This window comes from Perca fluviatilis, chromosome 8 (genome assembly GCF_010015445.1).
Source record: "Perca fluviatilis chromosome 8, GENO_Pfluv_1.0, whole genome shotgun sequence".
Classification (NCBI taxonomy): Eukaryota; Metazoa; Chordata; class Actinopteri; order Perciformes; family Percidae; genus Perca; species Perca fluviatilis.
The window spans coordinates 20,088,128-20,115,384 of NC_053119.1; the positions used below are offsets into that span (position 1 = coordinate 20,088,128).

General features: G+C 40.7%; 1 protein-coding gene across 1 annotated transcript; it reads right to left on the reverse strand.

Moving 5' to 3' along the window:
* On the reverse strand, positions 1 to 27,257 carry LOC120564471 (LHFPL tetraspan subfamily member 3 protein-like). The gene is made up of 4 exons (XM_039809491.1): positions 26,197 to 27,257; positions 8,378 to 8,614; positions 2,458 to 2,486; positions 1 to 1,415 (listed from the first exon to the last, which is right to left on the reverse strand). Exons 1-3 carry the CDS (start codon positions 26,621 to 26,623, stop codon positions 2,470 to 2,472), a joined length of 681 nt encoding a protein of 226 aa, XP_039665425.1. The 5' UTR covers positions 26,624 to 27,257; the 3' UTR covers positions 1 to 1,415; positions 2,458 to 2,469.

The following is a 27,257-nucleotide window of genomic DNA, read 5'->3' on the forward strand; positions in this document are numbered from 1 at the left end:
TTTTACAGTGAAAACCTTTATTAAGTGTTCATATATTCTTAAATGAATGTCTTTAATTGCTCTAAGTTAACCTCCTCCATATTTGCTAATTGTTTGGTATCTATAGAATATCTATTTACACAGGAACATATCCACAGGTGATGCTGGGACAGACCTTACTGATCCATCATCAGTCACAATACATAATACTGTCCAACTCCATCATGTTACCCTGTATGCCCCAACAAAACAAATCGAGAAAAGGGAGTCAAAGAGAGTAAAACAGAAAGCGAGAGCTGGAGACAAAGACAGAGACAGACAGATTGGGCTACACAACAGGACATTTGTGTGTGAGGTTGGCATATTGGTTCTTTAGTCCAACTATTGCACACAACACATTCACACCAACACTCACATTATGTGCATGCGCTCACTCACTCACACACACACACCCACAGACCTCCCTTCACACATACAGAAGCACACTCACACAGCAGCTACAAATCCTGCAGCACACATCCTAATAGCCCCCATCACAGTGTAGATACCACAGACTATAAAATATTAGATTTCTTCTCAAACTGAAGCGCTGTGCAAAGTTAGCTAGCAGGGCATTGAATGGATTTAGTTAAAATTCCTAGAACATCTTTAATATTCACTGTACATACTTTTTAATACAAGTTCTCTTCTCTTTTGGATGATAATATTCATATAAAATATCTTAAATATCTTTTTTTCTAGTAAACGAAGAGGAACAAAGGGGTGTATGAGCAAAAAAAACAAAAAACTTTCATTTAATTGTCAAACTTCACATATGAAACACAATAGATTTACATCAACCCGATATTATCTTAAAATGAGCTGTTTTTTTCACAAATAAAACATGACACACATTCTGACGGTGGTACACACGGCTAAGTGTTAACATAGTTTAATACTTGTAATTACAGTTTGTCAATGTTTTGTTTGAATGTAATGTATGTGCGTTGAGTTGTGTTTGTGCATATGATTGAGTTGGCGTGTGTGTGTGTATGTGTTTGTGTGTGTGTTTGTGTGCTAGTACTGCATGTGTACAATGTCAACCCTGTGCCTTCTCAGGTAGGTAGTGGGTAGTCCATATACTTCTCAACAGAATAACAGTCTCTGCCCCTGCCATGGTCTATGCAATGCTGTGCAAGGGTTAGGTCTGTAGACACATTAGGGTAAAAGTGCATTGGGCTCCATCTAAGTGCTGGGGATGATTTAGTTACTGCAAGCAAAAGGGATGGACTTTGAGGGTAGGTTACACTGGGATTTTGGCAGGTAGATGTGATAGGCAGGCTGGCTGGTTCCATAGTATTCCTCTCCGTCACAGACGTGGATGGCCTCCTTCCTCTAAGCTGATGTTGAGGATTGACTGGTACTTCATGAAAACAGACACATGGAAATTCAGGAACCTGGTAGAAAGAGAGACACAGAGAGAGAGAGAAAAGAGAGAGAGAGAGAGAGAGAGAGAGAGAGAGAGAGACGGTGAGTGTGGAAAGTAACTAAGTAGGCTATGCATTTCATTACAATTTTGAGGTACTTGTACTTTACTTGAGTATGTCAATTTCATGCTATTTTAAACTTCTACTACACTACATTTCAAAGGGAAATATTGCATTTTTACTTACACACTGTTGCATCAATATTAACAATCTAATAATGTAATATGTAACAATAAAAAAAATAAAGGGCCAATTTTCTGCAGATTGAATACATTTAGCTGATAATACTTATGTACTTTTACTTAAGTAGAATTTTGAATGTAGCACTTTTACTCATAATGGAGCATTTTTTATATTCTTGTATTAGTACTTTTACTTACTTATATAACCACTGGAATAGAGGTAGTTGTACTTTACTTGAGTATTTCCACTTTAGGCTACATTTTAGAGTGAAATATTGTACTTTTTCTCCATTACATTTACTAGATTAAAAATACTATATATAAAGACTATAGACTAGTCATAGATTAAGATTTTACATACTAAACCTATACAAGCATACACTGTAATATGACATTGTTACAGATTAAACTACCCAACAGTCTAAAGTAATTAAAATGAGCTCCACCTCAACCAGCTCCAACATTACAGTAAAATGCTTTTTACAAAGTAATACATCAACAATAATGATTTTATAAAATATAACACCAAATGGGGCAATTCTACTGCATAACAACTACTTTTACCTTTGATACTCAAAGTGCATTTTAATGACAATTATGTGCTTTTACTTGAGTGGGATTTTGAAAGCAGGACCTTTATTTGTAATGAAGGTTTTTGCATGAGTACTTCTTTTACTGCTGGCTGTAGGGGACTACAGGGTAAATTGTAAAATAAATTTACATTGAATCTACACTGTTGTACTGCAAGTGGGGACCCAAATGACATTTCATGGAGAACCATTACATTGTGAATGACGGCTTACATAATGTCATACACTGTCCTTACTTACCTTAAGATTTGGTTAGGCATTGCCTCCCTCTGCAAACACAAACACACAAAGTAAAATATAAAAGTGCAACAACACAGTTCTCAAGGTCATGCTATTAATAGACTTCCATGTTCACACATTCCCAAATACATGCATTCTTCACAGTGACTAGATGTATTGCACACACACACCAGTAGATGGCACCAGGGATGGGCTGATTGGTAAAAGACTGTTGAGGTGTAATGAATTATTCATAAATGGTAGATTCCTCAGAGCCCTAAACTAAGGAATGGTATATCAGTGCTACAGTGAGGCTGTTTATTGACTGGCAAAGCTACTGATAATCCCATTCAAGTTTTCTCTTCTATGACATTGTTTTTAGATCTTTCAACTTGTCTTTTTCTCTCATATTTGTCATTTTAAGGTCATTGTAGTGTGAGATGAGAAAATAGAAATTGCACACATCTCCTCTGAGAGTTGGTTATATTACTATGTAGAGGATATTGCCAGCTACATGCATGGATGATTAAACATGGCACTATAATGTTGATTATGTTTATGTTTACTCTCATAATAAGAAAGTGACATTCTTCCTTTTGCACCTTTAAAATGTCTGCTTTTTTTCCTTTTCTCTCCTTCATTCTTATTCTTTTGTTTAATGGGTTTTGGTTGCCCATGCCTGTCTGATTCCATTACACACTACAGGTGTGTGTGTGGGGGGGGTCCTTTTCACAGTACCTCGGACCTGTGATAGTAATGCAGACATTACATATGCATGGACGCCAGCGTATAGACCAGGCCATTACCATGACTACATCATCACAACCCCTGAGTGTATGGTAGATCGTTGGTGGAAGAATTTAGGCTTGATGGTGGTAGGGAGCCAGACATCCCTACTGTCTTTGGGTCATTGTACAGCCATAGTACAGTAGGGAGCAGATATGTGACTTGCAAGATAGTTATGGTTAGATCATTTAAAATGCAATCAGAATCAGAAAAGGATTTATTGCCAAGTAAGTAACACTTACAAGGAATTTGCCTTGGTGGTTGGTACATACATAAACAAACAAACATATTAAACATTAGTATGACATACATACAGAAATATCAAATACAGAAAGAAATATATACAAAATAGCTGTTTAAAATATATAACTTTTCAATGTTTCCGAAATCACAAATGACCTGTGAAAAGAACGCTATTTTTATATAGTTTTTATTAAAGCCTCTGACCAGGTCCTATTTTTCCTGCAAATTCACAAAAGGATTTACGGCAGGTAGACGGCTCTACAGAGCACACATCCTGACGGGTCACAGATTTCGGCTAAACACCAGAGAAGCCTGTGTTAGTGAGTATGCAGGTAAAAGGTAGCAGGGTATATCTTTATGTAGGCCTAATCGTATTTTAATTTTATTCTAGAAGTCATCTGTTGTAGTTATGGCTGATTCTGGGGCAGGTCTATCACAGAAAAGAAGGAAATTAAATGAAGACAGCAACTAAAAGCTAAAAGGGAAAGTGAAAGATGACTGGCGAAATCCGAGTCACACTCGGTTGGGCTTTCAACAGTTGGAGAAAATTATGGGATTGTAAACAATTTAAAAACATCCTTGAATTGGCCCTCAGGTATTTAATAAGTCTATTTCATTCATAAAATAACTTTAGATTGTGCAATGTGGTTGTACGTCATAGCCACCATTAAATTACATCCCCGTTCCATTTAGAGCTTCCATTTTCATTCCTTTAAAGCTGCTTACACACCAACCAGACGGCCGACCGTTGACAGAAAAGCCTGTCGAAATGATCAGTCTCCCCGTGTTGGTCCAAAAAGTGCCACAGAACACACCAAAGAGACGAGACGAGACATAATAAGCCTCCATAACAGCAGGTGGCGCTAATCTGTATTGTTGCCCAAAAAATGAAAACTGGCAGCTGATTGGACGAACGCGTCACATGGGTTTGTTTTCTCCGGAAATTCAAAGCCAGTTCAGAATACGATCTCATATTGTACTAAAATAGTTCACCGAAACGTGTTTCAGAAAACATTTTAAGCGAGAAATAGTCCGTGCAGTTGCTGAATCTGTCTTCAATTCAGCTCAACAAAGGTCAGTTTAAAAAATTTTCGTCAGATTTTGAGAGACTCTATTCACGCTCATTCCGCTCGGCATTTCCGGGTGAGTCCCGACTGCCCTGTCTCCGACTGAACATGTCAGGTCGGCCAAAATGAATGCCGACAGCCCCCCAGACTGATGACGACACGGGACACACCGAACAGACTCGAGTCACTGACCTCGCCAGACTGTCCAACGGCCGATAATCTCCTTGGTGTGTCAGCACCTTTAGTCTGTGTTTGTGTTGGCCTACTATTTTCTTTTCCCTTGTCCCCCTGTACTTGTGTGAAGCGTCCGTGGGTTTCATGAAATGCACTTTATTAATCTAAGTTATTACGTTGGTTGCTACAACAATCTCGTATTGCTTTGGCTCGTGACACAGTGACAGTGATACCTGGTTTGGCTTACGATACATCAAGTAGGCTAAGTTACCGTATGCAACACTGGAAATGGAACGATGCATCTGTAACTCATTCTTGTATTGTAAATGAATGATTAGCTGTCTGAGCAAAACATTCATTGCAACTTTATGACCTCCCCGTAACACTAACTCGTAGACCTTTACGACTGCAAGTGTGGTAAAAACACTACCGCTTTTGTCCAAAGGGGCCGCTGATATCAACATAAACTGAAAGTTACATATAGCCGCTTTAACATAAAATAAAAATAAAAAGAGAGGCTGAATGGTTTAGTGCAGTGTGTAAAATTGTTTAGGGATGTGCAAAAAGTAGGCAGGGTTAAGCGTCAATGTCAGTGGGGGTCTGGGGCCTTGTTAATAAGGCTGACTGCAGAGTGGGAGAAACTGTTTTTGTTGCGTGACGTTTTGGTCCTGATGGACACAACCTCCTACCAGAGGGGAGGTGTTCAAGGAGTTTGTGTCCGGGGTGAGAGGGATCGCCCACAATCTTTCCTGCCAGCCTCAGCGTCCTGGAGGCGTACAGGTCCTGGAGAGACAGCAGATTGCAGCCAATCACCTTCTCAGCAGAACGGATGATACGCTGCAGTCGGCCCTTGTCCTTGGCAGTGGCAGCAGCGTACCAGATGGTGATGGAGCAGGTGAGGATGGACTCAGTGATGGCCGTATAGAAGTGCACCAGCATTGTCTTTGACAGGTTGAACTTCTTCAGCTGCCACAGGAAGTATGTCCTCTGCTGGGCATATTTTGACTCACTTGAGGTCCTGGGAGCTGATAGAGCCCAGGAAGCGGAAGGACTCCACGGTGTTGAATGGGGAGTCACCCAGGGTGATGGTAGCGGCTGCGTCCTTCCGGAAATCCACAACCATTTCCACTGTCTTCAGAGCGTTTAGCTCCAAGTTGTTCTGACTGCACCAGGTCACCAGATGGTCAATGTCCCACCTATAGGCGGACTCATCCCCACCAGAGATGTGGTGTCCAATGAGAATGGTTTTGTCCGCGAACTTTAGGAGTTTGACCGATTGGTGACTAGAGGTGCAGCGCTTGGTGTACAGGGAGAAGAGCAGAGGGGAAAGGAAGTAGCCTTGAGGGAAACCTGTGCTGATGGTCAGAGAGTCAGAGACTTATTTCCCCCACCTTCAGCACATGCAGCTGGGACAGCTTGTCCTGTAGCAGAGCTGGGAGGTTGGTGTTGAAGGCAGAACTGAAGTCCACAAACAAGATCCTGGCATAGGTTTCTGAGGAGTCCATGTGCCGGGGGATAAAATGAAGAGTCATACAGCATCGTATACAGACCTGTTGGCTCTGTAGGCGAACTGCAGGGGGTCCAGGAGTGGGTCGGTCAGGGTTTTAAGATGTGACAAAACAAGGCGCTCAAAATACTTCATAACCACAGAGGGCAGGGTGACGGGTCTGTAGTCAGTTAGTCCTGTGATCTTTGTTTTTTGGGGACAGGGATGATGGTGGAGGACTTGAAGCTGGCTGGTAGGTGGCATGTCTCCAGTGAGGTGTTAAAGATGTCTGTGAACACCGGAGACAGCTGATCAGCGCAGGGCTTCAGGGTGAAGGGAGAGAGACTGGTGTCTGGTCCGGCTGCTTCGCAGGGGTTTCGTTTTTTGAATAGCCTGTTAACTTGTCTCTCCTGGACGGAGACGGTTGTTGTTGTGGAGGTGGGGGGAGGGACTCTGGGGTGGGCAGTGATGAACAGGCCCTGGCCCCTGCTGAGGTGGGGGAGATGGGGCTGGAGGGCTGGAGCTTGTGAATGGAGTCACAGGGGAAGGTATCAGGACTGCATTGTCTTTCAAAACGACAGTAAAATTTAACTTAATTTTAAGTAATTTTAATGATGTTAAAATCCCTTCACAAGCAGAAGACCAGGAAGGCGGTTTGTTACCTTATATGGGATTGTATCTGGTTGAATCTTCTCTCAACCTTGACAAAATATACATTGTTTGAAAGGACAAAGCCCTGTGACTATAGGTGCATCTCACTTCCCTTATTTGATAACTCCTCGGTCCTCAGTCCTCTGCTAAACCGGAAGTTGTTCTGACCCTCCTTCGTGAAGGCTCAAAGCCATTATTTCTGCCCCGAGGACTGAGGATCTCTGAGGAGCTATGAGCGAGGATACACGAGAGCAGCCTTCCCGGACGCCGTGCAGCTGAACATTGCTAACTCTGCCCATACATCTGACGTATTCACGTGGCGCTTCAGATGGAAAGGACGTCTCATCCCTCTAAAACACATTTCCTAATTTCCTCTCTCCTCTGATGATTTCCTCCGTCTTTCCCATGCTTCCTTGGTGGGACAGACTAAGACACGAGGAAGGGAAGCAAGTGGAGGAGCCGGGGATGCAATTCAAGGGAAGTGAGAAGCACCTTGAATCTGTGTAAACCACTTTATATCCCATTATTTCAATGACAACAGTTGGGTAATTTTGCAACAGTGCATACAAAATGTAAGTTAATCACTGTAAACAATTCAACGTGAAAAAAAAACATTGCTAATTTGGTCAGTATCACTTAAATCACTTTCACACTTTCAGAAGAGAACATGATCATATCTGTAGTCAAAATGGGTTAAGATAAATTTATGTATTTTTTTTAGGTTTGTGGACAAAAAGGGTTAAGGGCTTAAATTAGTGCACATGGTTGCTTATTGATGTCTGTTGATTACATTTCTAAACTGGTTATTCTTAAGCTAGTTCATGCAGTTCTTTCAGTTATGTTTAAATTAATGTATAGCTTCCTAAATGTATTTTAATTTGTATAGAGGCTGCATCAAAAGCTCATTACATTACTTTTTGTCATGAATAAAAGATTGCTGAATGCAGCTCATATAATAAAGTTTGCAAGAATAGTGTGTGCTTTATCACAACCTCAATGAGTGTACACTTTCTATTTTCAGTCTGGTGGAAAGTCACATGGGTTGTGATAAATGTGAATTCTATTCTTAAAGAGCAACTTTAAGCTATAAAGTATTATCATTTACTTTAAGTGTAAGCTTTTGCCAGCCCACTAAAGCTCAAATTGCATTGAGAGTGCACTTTTAGAGCAATTTGTCTGCTACCACTCAGACAAAATAAAAAACACATCAGTGACTCTGAGATATAGTCAAGATTTAAAATAATTGGAAATTCAGGGGAATCTGTTCCCAGTTCTAGATACATTGTGCAGAAATATAGGTTTGGTTAGAAAGATAGCCTAATGACTAAAGAAGCTTTCCTACACCCAAAATAAATCATGTTAAGTTCACATGCTGGCAAGTAGCAGTCCTGTTAAAGACATTCAATCCCAACATGCTCCCAGAGTGCTATGAACCCGGCTCTGACTTCCACTACGGTGCACAAGCGAAGAGTAAATTTCCCAAAGGAGATCAATAAAATATCACATTTTATCAGATTAGATAGTACATTCTCACCCTTGCTCTCAGCCAGCAGCTCTTCTGTCATGAGTCCATCCTGTCGGTTCCCCAGGACGAAAGCCAGGAAGGAGAGGATAAGAGCATCCAGGATGCCCATAATAGCCAAGATGTAGGCCCAACGCACTGAGCAGGCCCCCAGGCTGTATTTGTCTGTCTGCTCTCCGCACATCCTCCGAACTTCGTCACTGTCCCAACCATCAGGATAAATCATACAACCCAACACCAGACAGACACCTAGTGAGAGGCAGAGAGAGAGGAAGAATGGGTAAAAGAAGGACAAGAGAATTGGCAACATTAGGAGGGAAAGTGGATGAAAGAGAGGGAGGAGGAACAAAAGGTATAAGTATAAGAAAAATGTGTGTGTGTGTGTGTGTGTGTGTGTGTGTGTGTGTGTGTGTGTGTGTGTGTGTGTGTGTGTGTGTGTGTGTGTGTGTGTGTGTGTGTGTGTGTGAGGGGGGGCTGGTATAATGAGATTTTGTGGGGAAATGAGAAATAAAGAGGAACAACGATCATTTGAAGTGCTTTAAAAATCTCTAGCCGAATATTCTTTTCTCTGGAGATTTTGCTGTGTTTCTATTGCATTTATTACATTGATTTTCATTCCCTCCCCTAGGCGGGGAATATGTGTCTAGACACAATGAGTGCAAGTGGAAGAGCAGTTTAAAACAGCAGTAAACAACCACAGCAACAGTCAAAGCCAGACACAATAGCAGCAAGAGATTATTAGAGTGAACGGCTCTAATATACAATATACAAAACATCATGGATGTCTCCCCACTCCTTATGTTTTAAATAGTGGTAATATTGGATTTGAACTCACTACTCCTCATTCTCAGTTTTGCCCAAAGGGTATAATCTCTCATCCTCAGTTTAAAAGATATTCTTCTCTGAGGTGATGCTGCAGCAGAACAGCACAAAAAAACATGAAAGCCTGTGCACAGTCTTGCAGTATTTTCTCTCTCTCTCTTTGGAGTTTTAACTAAGCACTCCTCATTCTCAGTTTTTGCCCAAGGGGTAAAATCTCTCTCATCTTCAATTTGGATTAGGCTCTCCTTTGAGGTCATGTTGCAGCAGAACAGCAGAACACTTGGAAAAAGAAGCTGACTGCACAATTATCCAGAGTGCATTGCATATTAATAATAAAACATACAATCCTTACTTCTTTATCCACAAAACACTTTCTTGCCACCCTGCTGGTTGTTTTTGTACTAGGGATTAGGCTTTTGGACAGTTTTCTAGTTTGCTACCCATGTAATCTGCATTTTAAAGATCTGCATGCTGCTTTTATTTGTACACCTCTTAAACAGAAATGTATGTGTATATTGTCCTTATTTGTATCTTCTCTCTGGCTTCTGCACAGCCTTACAACCATAAGTAAGAGCAATATACTCTCTTCTTATATTCATAAAAGCTGCCCACACATACAGTATGCATTAAAGCACTCACACACTGCAGTTTGTTACAGTAATGCTGCAGTCTTTAATAGTGCCAAAAGACATCAGAGGGTGTTGAGAGACGTTTCAGGGAGAGAAAGCGAGTAAGAGTGAAATCACAGAGCAATATATGCTGCAGACAAACTGCATACCTAACAGAGCAGAGCATCTCCTAGACTCCTCTTCTACCCCAATGGCTCTAACTGTCATACCAAATTCATCTGCACACAGAGGTTTAGAGAGCAAGGACTCAGGTACTTATTCAGACTCAGATGGACGGATGGAGGAGTACTTCAGTGAACTATTCTATTTCAAAACGTTCTATACGATTTGGCACAGAAAATATTCCTTTACATTGCTATGTGAGCAAACACCACGTGATTAAGCAGCAGAAGTCAGTGGCATATGCTGTTGCAGGAATATTAAAGATGTACTGCAACTCTGGTTTTATGAAAGATTAGAAATGCTGCTGTCTCCACTGAATCACGACAAACCCTCTTCACTTAAGAACGACTTAACTTGGCCTTGACAGGCTGTGATAAGCTTCACTAGAACCACTCAGCCCACCGGAGCATCACAGTCTGTCAGACGTCCTCTAGATTCTAGGAGGTGATTCAGCTCCTGCATGTCACTAAGGCCTTCATGTACATTGTGAGCAGTGACAGGGCAGACAGCGAACAGGTCCACTTCTATTGTACCTGCATCCCATAAAATCAAACCTCCACAATCTGTGAGCCTGTGGACCTCTTACTAACAAGTCAATCTGACAAAGATGGTAGTTGACTGTGGCTACAGAGGCTGCAGAGCAGGCCTTGCCTTGACAATGCATTTACACAAATGTGGCAGTGTTATTGAAGAAAACCACCTTTTAATCTTTTCTGCAAAGTGGCTCAGGGCAAAGCAGAATATCTCTAACTCCAGTGCATAAGAAAGTCCTCAGGTTTTTCTCAGAGTCCGACTCTACACAAGGTGTTTGACACAGTTAACACTAGAACAAAAGCTGTGCTCAACTGCAGATAACTCAGCGGGAGAGTTTGATGCAGTAAGTGCAGAAGAAAGGAAACAAAGTGGCCTTTGTATGTGGTGTAAAAAAGAATCGCCGGTGCAACACAGATGTCTTCTTAATTTATAGTTTTTTTTATTTTTTAAGGTGCATAACAGTGATTAACGTTTCCATGTAAAGTTACATCTTCATCAGAGTCATTGAGAGTCACTGGTATGCACCTTAAAAAATACAAAAACTATAAAGTAAGAAGACATCTGTGTTGGACCAGTGATTCTTTTTTACTCTACGCTGTTTTGTCCTGCCCTGGTTGCACCGGATTGTTGTGGATTGCAGAAGTGCAGAGAACCCTCTTTTTCACTGCCTCTGTATGTCTTTGACTTACATACCAAGACTCTGTGTGACCTACAACCCAAACAGTGTTTAAAGTCTGCGATAGCTGCTAGCAAAAACAAATAGTAGCTAGCTAGCACAGACATTTTTTGGTCATGTTTGCAATGATGTAGTTTGGGTTAATATTCTATTGTTCAATTTTTTGTTACATATTTTTATGTCTTTAAACCTGGAATAACTGTTGTTGTTTTTTTGCCACCTGGGGGCAGCAGAAAGAAATTGTGAACACAAGTATCATAGTATCACCTTTTACAGCACATACTTGCTTATTTACACATTCAGCAATTATGGAGTAACATATTAACTCCAATATTCACTCTCTTTTAGCTCTGTATTTAGTCTCTACCAACTCCTGAGGGAAATATCTGCCTTATTAGCTGCTAAATGCTCCACTATGTTGACCAGCTCTTTGCTATCTGAGCAGGTAGTGTACGGTGGGTTTGTTAGAGCTTTTCACTGAAAATAGCAGCCTTCTGTGGCCAAAAGCAGTGAGAGTAAATCAAAATAGTTGTGGGCCAAACAGGTTAACAATGAGATAAAACTTGCTATAAACAAAGCTCTGTATAACCTTTTAAAAGGAGCTGTCCATCCTGAGATGGTGCTGAAAAGCTGAACTCGTCAGTCAGCTGCCATGTTATCAGGTGACCTAAGAGGGAGGCTGTCCTCCACTAGCAGTTTGGGAATTGGGCTATCATAAATAGTGGTGCAGATTTCTGTGAGTCAGTACATGTTTATTTTATCTCTCCCTCATGATGCCTTTACTACAAAAGTAACAAAAGCTTTTCCAGATCCTTCTGGGTGTCTCCTGCACGCATTTGGCTCGGTTCAACGCCATCATGAATATTACATTGAGGCTCAGGAGGAGAGGTGCACAGAGCAGGTGAGAGAGAAAGAGAATGAGAGTGCAGAAAAAAGACAAATAAAAGAGGTTTACACCGACAATATGTGGATAGCATCATCATCAGAGAGAACAATAGATACAAAAGCAGTAATATATCTGCCACAGTCATGAATGCTATCAAATATCAAAATATCAAATATCAAAGCTTCTGAAGATGATCATCTCTGAGGGATGCACTGGCCAAGATTATACCAACAGAGGGTGCCACATATGCCGCTCCTGTTTCCAGAAACAGCTTGTAGGTAGAGGAGGAGCACATGTCCCCTCCATACACTGTAACAGTATTCCTGCAGTCAACTAATCTATAACCACACAACACAACCCAGCAGGCCCATCCCAGCATCCACTTACATAATGAGGAGCTTACAGTAATCAAAATTCAAAAACTACAGCACCTTACAGCGTACACCCATTTTAATAATACCAAAGGAAGAAAGACGGATCCACATTAGCCTTTCACACTTACAGAGGGAATCAAAAAACCTTTAATATAATATATTCTCTGCAAAGCAGCATGGCATTCCCATGTATTTAAATATTTAAAAATACTGCATATATGGTAATTCTGAATACATAATAGTATTATAGATAATATATTAAATATGCTCTGTTGCATTAATTTGAATGCCAGTATGGACATACTGCAGTATAGGGAAACAAAAAAAAAAATCAACACTGATACAAAATGCAAATCCATACTAAATATAGATATTAGAGAACATATTCAGCAAAAAAAATATATATATAACACTGTGAATGTATTTTTAGCTGCATTGATAGGGCAATTTTCTTGGTGTTTTTCTATAACCACAGATAACAAGCCAAACACGACAATGTGTCATCAGTTAATAACAAAAACTATTTAAAAAGATTAATAGACAACTTCATGTTTTTATGTTTGTCCCTCAGAGTCATGTAGATGTGCCAAAACAGCTGTGATACAAGAAGAGGATCATCATAACACAGTAAGTAACAAAGCCTCATGAGCTTGTACGCTTGTTGTCAGCCATTCAAGTAATTCTGGTGACTGTAGGAAATCCGTAACCAAAATGAAAGTACACAAGGCAGGCTGAGGAAAAGTGAGTACACTAAAGGTAGATTACAAAACTTAATCACATAATTAGATAATTAATTGCTGTGGTATTAAGTAAAAAAAAAATCCAGTTATTTAGATTCACATATTCCCCTGACTTTGCATAGATGTATGTGTGTGCATGTGTCCTCTGTGCCTATTTGAAATCATAGGTCAATCAACAGAAAATGAATGGTCCACTTTTATGATAATCAATTTAAATAATCATTAAGTAATTTATTAAATGTTTATATACTGCTTAGGAATGCTAAATAAAGAGACGTAGAGTAAAGTGTTCCCATGAAAACATCTCATTATCTGTTGGCTTCTGCTGGCTTCACCCTTCTGAAGCTGAACTTCGTGTTACAGTAATAAATGGTGTGCTCCAAATCCTGCGCAACAGAAATAGCAGCACACCTGACACAATGCAGCTGTCAGTCGGAGCGGAGACGAGATATTAACTGACGGCATCATCCTACCCTTTAGGTTTGCCCTTCTCTTTCTTGCTCTCTCTGGAGAGCAGCAGACAGGCGCAGAGAGAGGAGAGACAGACTATGAGGCAGGGCGAGGCAGAGATACAGAGGTGGTGAGAGACGAAGCCCATGTAGGGTGCCATGCTCCATCTCTGTGTGTGGCCCCCAGCAAGTACCCAGCACCACGCTAACGTCATGCACACTGTCTGCCATATGGAGCCCCTCGGCGGAGCTATTCTCAGCATTGCTCTTTTCTGTCTTTTCCACACACCTCTCTCTGTTAGCCTTTTTCTCTCCCTGGGAACACTGGGAGCATGTGAGTGGAAACCTGGACTGAGAAATGCTTGTTGGCTAACAGCAGCTTATGTAAGAGACTGTAGGTAGGGGAAATCAGGTGCAAACAGCTCTATTGGAGAGTCTGAGGGCAGGCCGACAGATGGTACAGAACGGTATGATGGCAGTAGATTTGTCAGAAGCACACTGGCTCTTTTTCCCAAAGAGAAAACTAAATCCGATTTATCACATTGCCTCCTATAATCTCTGTGTGCTATTTGCAACTAGTGTAGATGACTGGAGGTCCAATGTGACCTCCAAAGCAACAGATTGATTGGATTTGTGTATCTTCTTTGCAGACAAATAAAAATAAATCATGTATACTGTATACTGCATTTGAAAGACTATGGTTTATTCTACCTCCAGAGCATCTGGCTCGTGTTTTACTATTACACCATCAATGCAGTTGCATGTCTGAGTGTTGTCAGTGTTTCAGCATGTCATCGATTGCACTGGGTGGTAAATGGAAAACACAGTTTTTTCCATCACTTACACATCTGCAGTACATCTAAGCTGCCATGAAAAAGGATTCACATTCTTAACTCCCACATTCCTTTGTGGATCCCATTTTCTCCTCTCTAGCTGTGACAAACTGAATTATGCATACACACATCCCAAACTGCTCTATCTCACCCTGCACATGGATCTAATTCTACCACACACACACACACACACACACACACACACACACACACACACACACACACACACACACACACACACACACACACACACACACACACACACACACACACACACACACACAATTCAGTAAACATGCCCCTCTTTGTGTAAAATACTGTTCAGCGGCTTAAGTGCTGAAAATCATTTGTCACTTCTCATAGTGACACATCTTGGTGCTGGTGAATAAGAGTGTGTTTACTGAATTGTCAAGACTCTGGTGAATGAGCCCATGGCTGTGGCATTTAAGGTAAAAACTAAAAGTCAGCTCAAAAAAGAAATAGGCACAGTCAGTCTGGGAGCAGCTTTGAGTGTTTATCTCAGTGGGGCTTTCCATGAATATGCATAGGTAAGTTTGCTTTTATGTAACAGCTAATGTTTCACTCCCACAGGTGAAATTGTGACCAGCATATTTGCAAAATCTCACTAGTTCAGTTCAAAGGACTCCTTGTGTAGTCTTTTATGTATCTTTTGTGAGAAAGAAAAAGACAGTAAGATTATATCAAAACTTAACAAAATAACAGCTTGTGATTGTTCCTCATTGGTTGGAATGTGATCTGCTACCGCAAAAGGCATGGTTAATCCCTGACGCTTGGTGTCTGTGTTGCTGTTACCAGCATTAAGCTCCAGGCAGAGTGAGACTCCTGCCAGTGCTGAGACACAGTATGACAGTGTGGCTGGGTGCTTGGATGACTCACGTTGCTGAGACTAGAGACAACCAGTGTTTTTTCCGATCCTTCTAGTAGTTCCCTGCGAAGTGCACTGCACAGGGTATTCAGCCATGTTAAGTAAGATTCCAAACCGTACGGAGCAAACTTGCTCAGTTCAAAGGGAACTGTGAACTGTGTAGGGAACAACTGAACAGTTCATCAGTTTGCTGGAAGTTCACGAGCAATATTACCCATCATTGCGCCTTGCTGAAATGACACTGTGCATCTTATATATTCATCAAATCACATTTAATAATAGAATATGTTTTGTAATGGTATCAGTTTTTGTTTCAATATTTTATTTCAATTGTTTAAAATCTCCACAGTTAGTAGCAGCCATGTATCCAAGCTAATTACGTTATAGGGTAACGCACGGAGGAAGTGATCTCTGCGATATGTGCACTGTGGAAAGGAATGCAGCTAAGCAGCCCGGGCCCAAACACCACACTGTGGGAGAGAGGTGGGAGCGGGAGAAATAGCCTGAAGTAAAAAAATAAAAGAAGCAGAAAAAGTAGGTTAGTTTCACTGTGGTTCACCTCTCTACAAGTTGACTTGCATACTAACATGAGTTCAAACTACTGGTTTCATGGGATGTCAGTCTAAATGTTCAGTATGCTTTGGAAAATGGCTAACATTAACATAAAGTATACCTGTTTTTGTATTAAAAGAGCTGAAACACAAATTGACTGAAGAAACAGTCTTGTCATCGGAGGAGACACGTATTAATTGTATCTACACATCCTTTTCTTCATCTGTAAACAGCTACAGTTGAACAAGTCCCTCCTGCAGAGCTGCAGGATGTGTGTTAATATTTGTTACTCTATTCTCTCTATTCTTGATATTTTTTGACCATGTGCAGGTGTATTAACACACTGAATTTAATGTAAAACTTTCACACATGGATCTAAAATCAGATTATTTATTTTTTTTATCACATTTTTGTATCATAGACTTTTGCCTACTGTTAGAGTGTGTTTTAAATGACCTGTCAAATCAATTTAGGAGTGATGCAGGTTATATTCCTCCTGTGTTTTGAATTTAGGTGGTAGAGCCCTGCCATGCAAGGCACTCGCCTTGGAGCAATTTGGGGTTTGTTGCTACTGTATGGCCTTTTGAAAAATATTGTCAGTTTAAAACTGATATGCTGTATGTTTTGGGATTTAATATAACTGCCACAATCCAAAAAGGAAAAACTTCAGTTTGAAAATGAAATCTTTAATTTTGTTCTACTGTCAAGAGAGCCTGTCCTTAATGGTTGGTCCTTAACTCAACATACTTCATGCTCTATAGGCTCCCCAGTTATTTCAGGTATTCTTCCATTTGCATTTTGCAGGGCTATAGGCCTCCATTATCATATGGATGTTTTGGTCTGTGACTGGTCTTCCTTCCTCATATTATTCTCATAAGTCAAAAAAGAAAATATGATTCCCTCGTCACCTGGAGAGCTACTTCTTATGTTTGAGGGTGTATAACATGAGACTTTCCCATGGCCTGTCCACACTCTAATGAAGTGTGGGCAGCATCAACCCGCTCGTCTTCACACTGGACAAACAAGACTTCTCTCTGGCTCCAAGACAACGAGTACCAAAGAAAGACGGCCTGAGACTATGACAATGATATGCCATAATTGCATCCAGATAAATGGGGCAATTATGAGTGTATGATCTATAGAGTGGGACCTAATGGAGTGTGAAAATTGGTAACCACTTAAGTTTTCTTTGTGGACCACGTTTATGGGGTCAAAAGAGAATGTAGTGTATTAGGTAGCGATGCTGTAATGTTGTGTGGAGAGGAATCCGCTGATGCTGTTTCTTGATTATAAAGGTTTATTTACATCAAAGAATTCAGCATCAATTTACAAGCTCTGAAGAGCCCGGAGAGGACCGTTTTCCCAGATTCTCCGGTGGTCACTCTGAGGTTCTTTGTTCGAAATCCGTATCTATACTTCATAAATTGGGTGGGATCAATAATTGACCAATGGCTACAAGCCAACTGGCCTTCTTTTCAGCAAAGACATCTTGGAGCCCCACTGATAACACATTCCAGATGTTTCCTGTGGCCCTTTCCTACAGAAGTGTGAGAGGGTTCATTTGAGTCCTCATACATATAGATAGTTCAGATATAGCTTAAATACAAGTTATAAAATGTGCAGATACAATAAGATGATAATATACTTCAAGAACAAAGAAAGAGGGTTATAAATGTGGGGACAGTGCTATTATAGAAACAGTCTATTGTGCTACTTTGTTGGTGTTATAATATGTGTCAAAAATAATGACAAATATATATAGATGTTAGAGTTTCATAGTTTCACAAAGCATAGACTGGAGATGAATATTCATTTAGACAGCTGTCTGGACACAAATTTAAGACAGTTCTCTAAAAGAAATATTTTCAAAGTGTCAGGGTTATAAAGAAAAGTGGAGCAATAGAAACTTTTAAAATGGACTCCAACTATCTCCCTTGGAAAAATGAGGTTCAACTACAGTATCTTCCTTGGAGCAATGAGGAACATGCTTCTTGAGATGAGCTGTCTACAGTCAAAATCTGGCAAAACTCAGTGGCTGCTGGAGGGGAGTAAGGAGCTTCCAGGCATCCTCTGTATCCCACTCTGTCCACATCTTCAGCAATTTTCTGAACAAGGAGTGCATAATGCCGACAGCTTACCTATCAATTCAATTCAAAGGATTAGAAGGAGCACAGAATGGCTCATTTCATCAAATCATTTCTGTTCTTGAAATAACTTTTTAACCATCTTCGAATGCAGCAAATAATCTTCCCACATGAACATGTTGCATATCATAGCATTCCTGTAGGCTGTGGAAAGCACTCTGACTTTTAATATAGGGAATAAAAGTCAACTAGAAGGAGATCTTCTACTAAAGCTTCAGAACAAGCCTGGAACACATTCTATCAACCTGTAAAAACATTCTATCTATCTATCTATCTATCTATCTATCTATCTATCTATCTATCTATCTATCTATCTATCTATCTATCTATCTATCTATCTATCTATCTATCTTGCCTACTTTGACCATGTATATTCAGACAGCGTGTTTGCTCTGACTCTTTAATGTCCACACAGATCATCCGGAGAGCCGGCGCCTCATTATTATAAATTGATTGAAGTTGGCAGTAGAAAGGAGAACAGGCTGCAGATGCCTTCAGGTGAAGTGAGATATGCAGTAGGAGTTGACACAAGAGTGAGACATGTGTTTCTTTAATAAATGTACCACTTCAGGTTAAAGCAGAGGTGGGGATGCGGAGGTAGAGAGTGAAGGGAGGGGGAGAGGAATCAAGGAAGTGCAGCGTAAACCGCAGTGAGCAGGCTGGGGTGGAGGGCTTATGTAACAGGTCCAGATGCAGCCTGTATGTACCTCCCCAGAGGATAAAGATTGGCAAGGGCAATGGGGATCAAAAGAGAACTTAGGCAGTGCTCTCTCACTCAAAAGTTACATTAGGAGTAGTTTGGATCAATGGAAGTACATTGCCAGGATAAGCCTGACAAGCCGGATGTCCGGCTTTACCTTTCCCATGCTGCTGTTTGTCAAAATCCTTTCATTACGGGAAACTGGCAAGCTCACATTACACACTGAAACTGGCAAGTCTTGACAGAAACTTCAATGGTGCAACAAGGCAGGCCTGCTTCCTGCTGTAGATTTACAAAGAATATGTTTAAGGCATTTACTATCTAACTGGGATGTTTTGGGACAGATTGGTGGGGATTGCTGTGGCTCACGTTACGGTTTTGTGTGAACAGGTAACTTCATTTAAAGGTCCCATGACATGGTGCTCTTTGGATGCTTTCATATAGACCTTAGTGGTCCCCTAATACTGTGTCTGAAGTCTCTTTTATATAGGCCTTAGTGGTCCCCTAATACTGTATCTGAAGTCTCTTTCCCGAAATTCAGCCTTGGTGCAGAATTACAGCCACTAGAGCCAGTCCTACAATGAGCTTTCCTTAGTATGTGCCATTTCTGTGTCTGTAGCTATTGAGGAGGAGAGAGGGGGGGCAAGGTGGATGGGGGGTGTGGCCTTGACCAACTGCCACTTTGCTCGTTTGAAAGCCATGATGTCTCTCTCTCATGCTTGGACCAAATTTCTGAAGGCAAAAAGAGAGAGTAATCTTGCTTCTGAGCTTATAAGGAGCAAGATTCCAGATCGCTTACTTCATTATCTCTGAGCTAGCAAGCGCAGGATACCCAGGGCTCGGTTTACACCTATCGCCATTTCTAGCCACTGGGGGACCATAGGCAGGCTGGGGGAACTCATATTAATGTACAAGATTTAATAAATTCTCCCTCTAGCCAACACTTTCTAACGTATAAGCACTTAAGGGCTCAACTGACACACAAACTGATAGAAATAATGTATTTTACTTTTATATTTTTTGTATATGCAATGGTGGATGAAGTATTCAAATTACTGAAGTAAAAGTAGCCTTCATAAAAATACTCCATTACAAATGTTTACTTTGTAAAAGTGTAGTATTATATTATTATTATTATTATTATTATTATAGTATTAGAAACAAAATGTTATGCAGAAGGGCCCCTGTCAGTGATGTATTATCATATTATTGGATAACTATTATTGATGTATTTATGTGTAAGCAGTACTTTAATGTCATAGCCGATATGGTTTAATCAATGCTGTGTTAAATAAATGTAGTGGAATGAAAAATACATTACCCTTGTGGGGTAATGAAGTAAAAATTAGCATAAAATGAAAATACACAACTACCTCACACTTAAATAATACTTTTAGTAATTTAGTAAATATACTTTTCACCACATCTAAACACGACATACACAAACATGTGCTTTACTGTCACTACAGCATGGATAGTTTTTTTTTCATGGGTCACAGTGTCTTCGCTGTCCCACCTCATCCCTTCCCCTGTGGAATAAATCAGCCTCCCCAGCCTGAGCTCCGGCCTGAGCCAGGACACTTCTGCGATCACAGGGATTAACTCAAATCTGTAATCCACAGCGCTACACCCAAACCCACAAAGTGCAGGCTAATTATTCAGCATTGATTTGTTTGGTTTGATGTCCGAAAACATGATAGCAGTGTTCTTCAATTAAAACAGCTGCTCTGCATTCACAAAAAAACATTTAATCAACAACTAAAACAGCAGCAACTGGTTATCCCTGTGAATCTCTTGTTGTGCTGAAAAGATCTAGCCATGGTATTAATCAATTAGTGTGTGTGTGTGTGCAATATGTATGATGCTGTGTGTGTGTGTGTGTGTGTGTGTGTGTGTGTGTGTGTGTGTGTGTGTGTGTGTGTGTGTGTGTGTGTGTGTAGATATCCATCATCCATCCTCTCCTCCTGCTGTCCACCATCAGCAGGACTATGCGCTGCATGGATGATGGTTACCCAATGCCTCCCGCTGGCTTTAATAAGATGGTTCAACTAGCTGTATATGTTTCTAATTACCAAAAAATCATGAGCAAAGGCTGTTACTGTAATGCAGAGGTGATTTGAAATCAGATTACCTGTGAGGAAAGAAAGCAAGATTGATTGTTCCTCCTTGTGTGATTGTATGTGAAAACAGGGGAAATAGAAGAGACAGGTTAAAAGAGCTTAGGAGAGTCACAGCCATGGGTTTGTATTCTAGAGATCATCCCTATCTCACCTTTGGATGTTGAGCTGCCTGCTGCGAAGGTGCCATGTGTGGAATTTGCAAGGCAGTGGTTTGATTGGATTGAAAAAAGGTTGTGGCTCAGCATATTCAGTTTCAGTGCTGCTTTGAAAAGACCCAGTGAGAATACAGATTGTCTCTGCAATTATCCCGAACCAGTTGTCATCACTTCTCTTTACCACCTGACTGCCAGTGTCGTGTTCCCCAGACGACCAGCGTGGATTTCAGCCAAAGATTTCTGAAGCCTATTTAGGATTTGAGAATAACTCTGCAGAGGATTCATATTCTTGTTGCTTCTCTCAGGCTGTTATGCCACTTACATCAATATGAGCCCAGTTTCTCATTCTCTCATAAACACAAAGAGGCACAGAAACAGGTTTTCTTTCTCATCATTTGTTTTACTTATATTTCATAGTTAAAAGCATTGATACACCGTACTGTAATAACAGCAGACAACAATCCACTGCCATGTTGTTTCACTATCTGGCGTTGCACAAATCTGCCCCATTGGGTGTGTGATTTGGTGTTCTGTAGAGAGACATTACTTCTGTATGTAGCTGCAGCAGCACAAGTGACTCGATACGTCAAACTGTTTCTAACATGATGATGGTAACCGGCAGCCCCCAAACTGTCACAGACTGCTGTAAAATAACAAAAACAGCCAAGCTAAGATTAACCTTCTGTTAATCTTAAACAACAGGCTGCAGTTTGGACATTCCAGTGAAGCATTTCTGAAGGTTTGAGGTTAGTCTACTGCACATTCATACAATAATTCAGACTACACATATTATAGTAAGAGAGGTGCAGTTAAATTGATAGGCAGGTAATTTATTTATCAGATCGAGGGTGCCATCTGGAAATTAAAATCCCAACAATATTTTTTCATTTACTGAAAATGGAAAATACATTCAGGTAGCAAAGCAGTAAAAAGTGCAGCTCTGTCGGCTGCTCTCATGCCGAGCTCCACCACTTTCCACCTCTGCATTCCACTAGGCTTTAATGCTCTTTTCAGAACAAACCTCTCAATAGAGCTAATGGACCATGTGAGAACCAGCCACAGAGAAAGACAGATAAGGATACATAGAGAGAAAGAAAGAGGGGATCCAAAGGATCAGTCTTCTCTCAGCTCTGGTATCTGATTTGTTTTCTGTCTGTCCATCTGTCTTCAGACCTCATACTATTCTCTCATATGCTATCTCACAGTTCTTTTTTCTCTGTATTGTCAACTGTTTCCCCTTTATCTTCCCACTGTCCTTTCTCACCACTGTCGGGCAATGCAGGTTCAGGGTTTTGATTTGTGATCCATTTTGTTTGATCTTTATTCATCTTTATCTAAAGTAGATTTTAACTTAGTGGTATACACACACCCATACATATATATGTATATATTCACTTATATATTTCATATACAATGAAGAGTATAGTTTCATTTTACCATATCTTTACTTAGAAAGAGATGGACAGTGACAAGTGCCTTCCCTACTGTATGCATGCAGTTTGAATGTATGTTGACTGAGAGCAGCCTAGCTTAATTCAAAAGATTAGTCTAATGTCCGTAGCAAGGTCAGACCAGTAATTACTGGTCTAATTAAGTTACATGTCGTAATTTGGTTTAAATCTAAAACAATTGTCAATTGATAGACAGAAAATATAGTTTGGACTATTTTGATAACTGAATAGTAAAAGTAAAAGTAATTTTTCAAGCAAAAATGCCAAATGTTCTCAAACTCCAGCTTCTCAATTGTGAGGATTTGCTTTTTTTCTTTGTCTGATGTAATAGTACACAGAATATATTTGGGTATGAACTGTTGTTCGGACAAAACAAGTAATTTAAAGACGTCACCTTGGAAATAATTAAAATTTTCGCTACTTTCTATCTATTCTAAACACACTGTATATGTCATGTGGCACATCAGAAACTACGGTCAGTTTCAGATCAAACAGCCATCAGAAATAGACATGCCAAGAGTAGCTCATCAGACAGATGAGCAGATTGGTGTTTAAGCCGTCGCTTATTATCAGTGAAAATCATGCAAATGCTTCAGAAATGTGTGCAATCTCAAAAGTCATCCCCCAACTATTAACTACCAAAGATATCAATGAAGCAGAGGATGTTTCCGAATGCAATTTTGTCAGAAGAAACAAAATCTCATCAAGTATAGGAAAAGGCTGGCAGCTGACATAACCGAGAACGTACACAGGGTGTAAAATGAATTGTAAAAGTAATTATCATTGACCTCACAGTCTTCCTAATTAATTGGCGTGCAGATTCCCGAAGAACTGCAGTTACCGGACAGACAAGATGGATAGAGAAATGGACAGCACATACTGTACTCACTGGAACAAGATTATGAAGAGAAAAAAGGGGACAGAGAAGAGAGGAGTTGAAGAAAAGAAAAGGTGCGAAAAGATTGCAGATCCGGTGAGATCAAAGTAAGCAGGGGAAACAAGTTGAAATGCACAAAAGGGTGAAATTGTGTGGAGGTAACAGAAAGAGATAAGGTGAATGAGCTTGTGCATCATGCATCTTGCTGTGCTCGGTTCAGGGGGGGGAAAAACATGCTTACATCTGCATGCCACGGACTTGAGTAGATGCACACATGACAGAAATAGCTCTGGTGAGGTAAAAGAAGGATACGAGTCCATCTAGGGCACGATGGACGCAAGAGCCTTTCTGCACTCAACTTTATTTGGCTGTGGTAGACATTTTGAGAGTTCTAATGTGTCCTGTGGTTTGCTTTCAAATCAAACATTCAGCCTTTTTTTTTTTTTTACTTGGGCTTCACAGAAAACGTTTCCTGCAGATGTCTAGAGAGTGTGCGCACTGGCTGATTCACTTGAGAGGAGCTGTGTGCGATGGCGTGAATATGTTATATATTGTTACGTGTTTATACAGAACCTTCTGACCTTAGCCCAAGGGGATTTGTGAAAGCTGCTGCGAGTATGGCATACAGTATATCACTTAAATTACGTATACATGGCCAACACAGAGTATGACCTTGATACTGGGTTACTGGAATACTGAATAGGCCTTTCACTCAAGGAGGCATGTTGTTCGTATGTGCCGTTTTTTCATACCGTATAATTATGCAACAAAGACAAGGAAAGAACTATAAAATGTAGCATAACAATGAAAAAAACAAAATTGACCTTTATTCGCATGCAATGAGATTGCCACAATGTTTCAAGGAGGAAAATAGTGGATAAAGGGAAAGGGAGCAGTAAAGAAATAAAGATGCCTTTATCTTTCTCTTGCACACACACTTTTTGGCCTGCCATTTATCACTATCATATTGATGATTTGTACCCCACTATCAAAACATCAGCTGACAGTAAGGGGCCCATTACAGATGCCAGTGGGCCACCTGTCCTCCTCAGGGCTGGTAAATGAAGACAGCGTGAGTTTAACCTTGAGCTAAGTGTAATGAAGTTTGACAGTGCTAAGCAGCCTGGCTTCCTCGTTAGGCATCCCTGTGCCAGCTTGCTGTGGTCAGGGTCTCTCCTCTTGGCTTTCTCTTTCATCTCTTAGCTACGGAAGCACAAAGCCCGGCGGTCTCCTCATTAAACAGGCTTATTGCATTAATTCAGCCCAACATAACACACTGAGCTGGAGCTGTTCCAAATAATCCACCCTCATTTGTGTTTGTTGCAAACAGGAAGCTGGCTGCTTCGATCACTGGGTTCAACTGAGCAGACTTTGGCAACATTTTGGACTCCTTTCAGATGATGGAGGCCTCCACTCACACTGGATGACATTATTCCACAGTTGCGGTGACAAAATGCTGCCAGGCCAGCAGCTGTACTACTGACCTTGACAACATTTAAACACCCCTAACTCTACCACACAAACACACCCATTGGCTGATGATAGACTGCAGTTCATACAAAAAAATATATATATTAAAAAAATTATATTTAGCTGTAGTGTACCTCTTAGGTGCTATAATGCCAGCATTATCATGCAATTAGGTGCATATTTTATGTGGTCAAACAGTCTCATAAAAAAGTTACTTATCCAATCACACTGGACCATCATTTTTGACCAATATTGAAAAGAGATGTGCGCTTTTCAGAGGTCTAAGCTGCATATGTGCACATATGTTGTAGTGATGTGATGCAGTTAATGAGCAGTTATGATGAAAAACAAAGAAGCATAATTAAAATCAAGGTATGAACTATATTGTTATATAAAGCAAAGACTGGTTTAAGGCACAATAAATGTTCCGAATGTAAATGGACTTATACTAACCAAAATTCACAACACACGATTGAAACTAGAAATGCACTCGTCCAACTTTTTTCTCTCCTGATAACAAGTCCTATACCTTAACTCAGGGTATCTTTCAATACCAAGTATCAATCAAATACCAGTGTGATTGCATTATGAGGTATATTGATCTGCATAACTCACTGGGATTATTTTTATGTAAGGTAACATGAGACCAAGAATTGAAAAGAAAAACAACTGTATGTGGAATGGGTCACTTCATGGACAATACCTGATTTTGATTATTATGGTCAGTATCTATCTATCTATCTATCTATCTATCTATCTATATATATATATATATATATATATATATATATATATATATATATATATATATATATATATATATAAGTTATCAGTGTTTTCAGTTGCTTATGGTTTGTTTATATCATTATTTTTAAATGATGAAGTAAAACATATTTTTAGATATTTTGAATACAGTAGGCAATAACAAGCTGAGAAACTCTTCATATGTGACTTCACACCTGTAGCTTAGTATCGCCCATCATTTCCTCAGCAACACTTCAGCACCATGGATAGCACTAGTCTGTTCAGCAGTGTTGGCTGACAGCTCCAGAGAGATCCTGGACACTGTCTGCTTAGCTTCACTTTGGCTGCTCCCACTGACAATTCATTTATCTAATCAACTGATCAATCAAATTCAAATCCACCCCAGTTCAAGGATTTCCAAAACATATCATGCCAAGGTTTTTTTGTTGTTGTCATTTAGATATTCATATCGCCCATCTGTGTTTGGGGATTGGGGAGCTGGGAAGATAACAGTGAGGTGTTGTCATATCTACCCATTTTGTGCATACAGTGACAATAAACTATCCTCTAAGCCCCTTTCAAGGTCCCTGCACCCCTACACCCTACTAGGTACTGAAAGACACTTGCCTGATGCTGCTTGCATCCAGCCGCAGATCTTGTACACGGTGGAGGTGCTGAGGAGGAAGAAGAGACTGAAGCAGCCGATGCAGGTGACAACCAACATCATGGACATTCCAATCAAGAAGGAGGCGGCCTTGAACGCAGTGGAGGGGATTTCGGCGAACTCGGTGAAGCTACCCTGGCAGGCCATGTCTCTGGAGATTCCATCTCCGACGCAATAGTGAAAAAGGCCGAAGTAACCGGCCTGCGGTGTATCCACACCATCCCCAATCCAATAGGGCTGTGAGAAGATGGTCACGTTAACAATACCGAACAGGATAGTGAAGATGGCCCATAAAAGTCCGATGACACGGGAGTTGCGGACGTAATTGGTCTGGTACAATTTCGCAGCTTCTGCAGATGGTAGCATTGATGCGGCAGATCCAGGTATCATTTTATGCAATCCCGAAGACTATGAATGTTGCGATCTGTCCGAGCACGAAGCGAGGACTTAGCATTTATCGCATGAACCGTTTTACAGAATCCTCCCCAAAACAGCGAGAGCAAGCGGAGAATCTATGCCTGTGCAACTGCAACACAGCAACATCTGTCAGGCGCGATCAACTCATGACGTCGCATCCTAAAGCCAGGCGGTGAACCGAGTGAGCAGCTAAAGCAGAGTGCTTGTACCCTGGGTATAACCGATAACTGTGAAAGCTCATCGACTACAGCAGCAGAAACAGTGTCCTTCCCTCTTGCTCCGTCTAGCCGTCAGACATGCAGATCGCTGCTGCACTGTGTCTCTCACTGATGCCCTTGGAAAACCTCCGAGTAAAAAGAGAAATGTATCATTCAAGCCGACCGCGGCTACACCCAAATAAAAATAGCAACAGCCTATAACAAGCAGGTTGTAGCCTATTCTATCTCTCGAGCGGGGTCGCATACAACTGCACAGTATAGGCCTAGCCTACTTACAAATGAATGCAGCCAATCATAATAACCATTCACAATACGACGGCCCCCTTCGCGATCGTTAAACAGTTTATGACAGCATCACCGGGCTGCCATTGATGCTGGGAGTCAGAGAG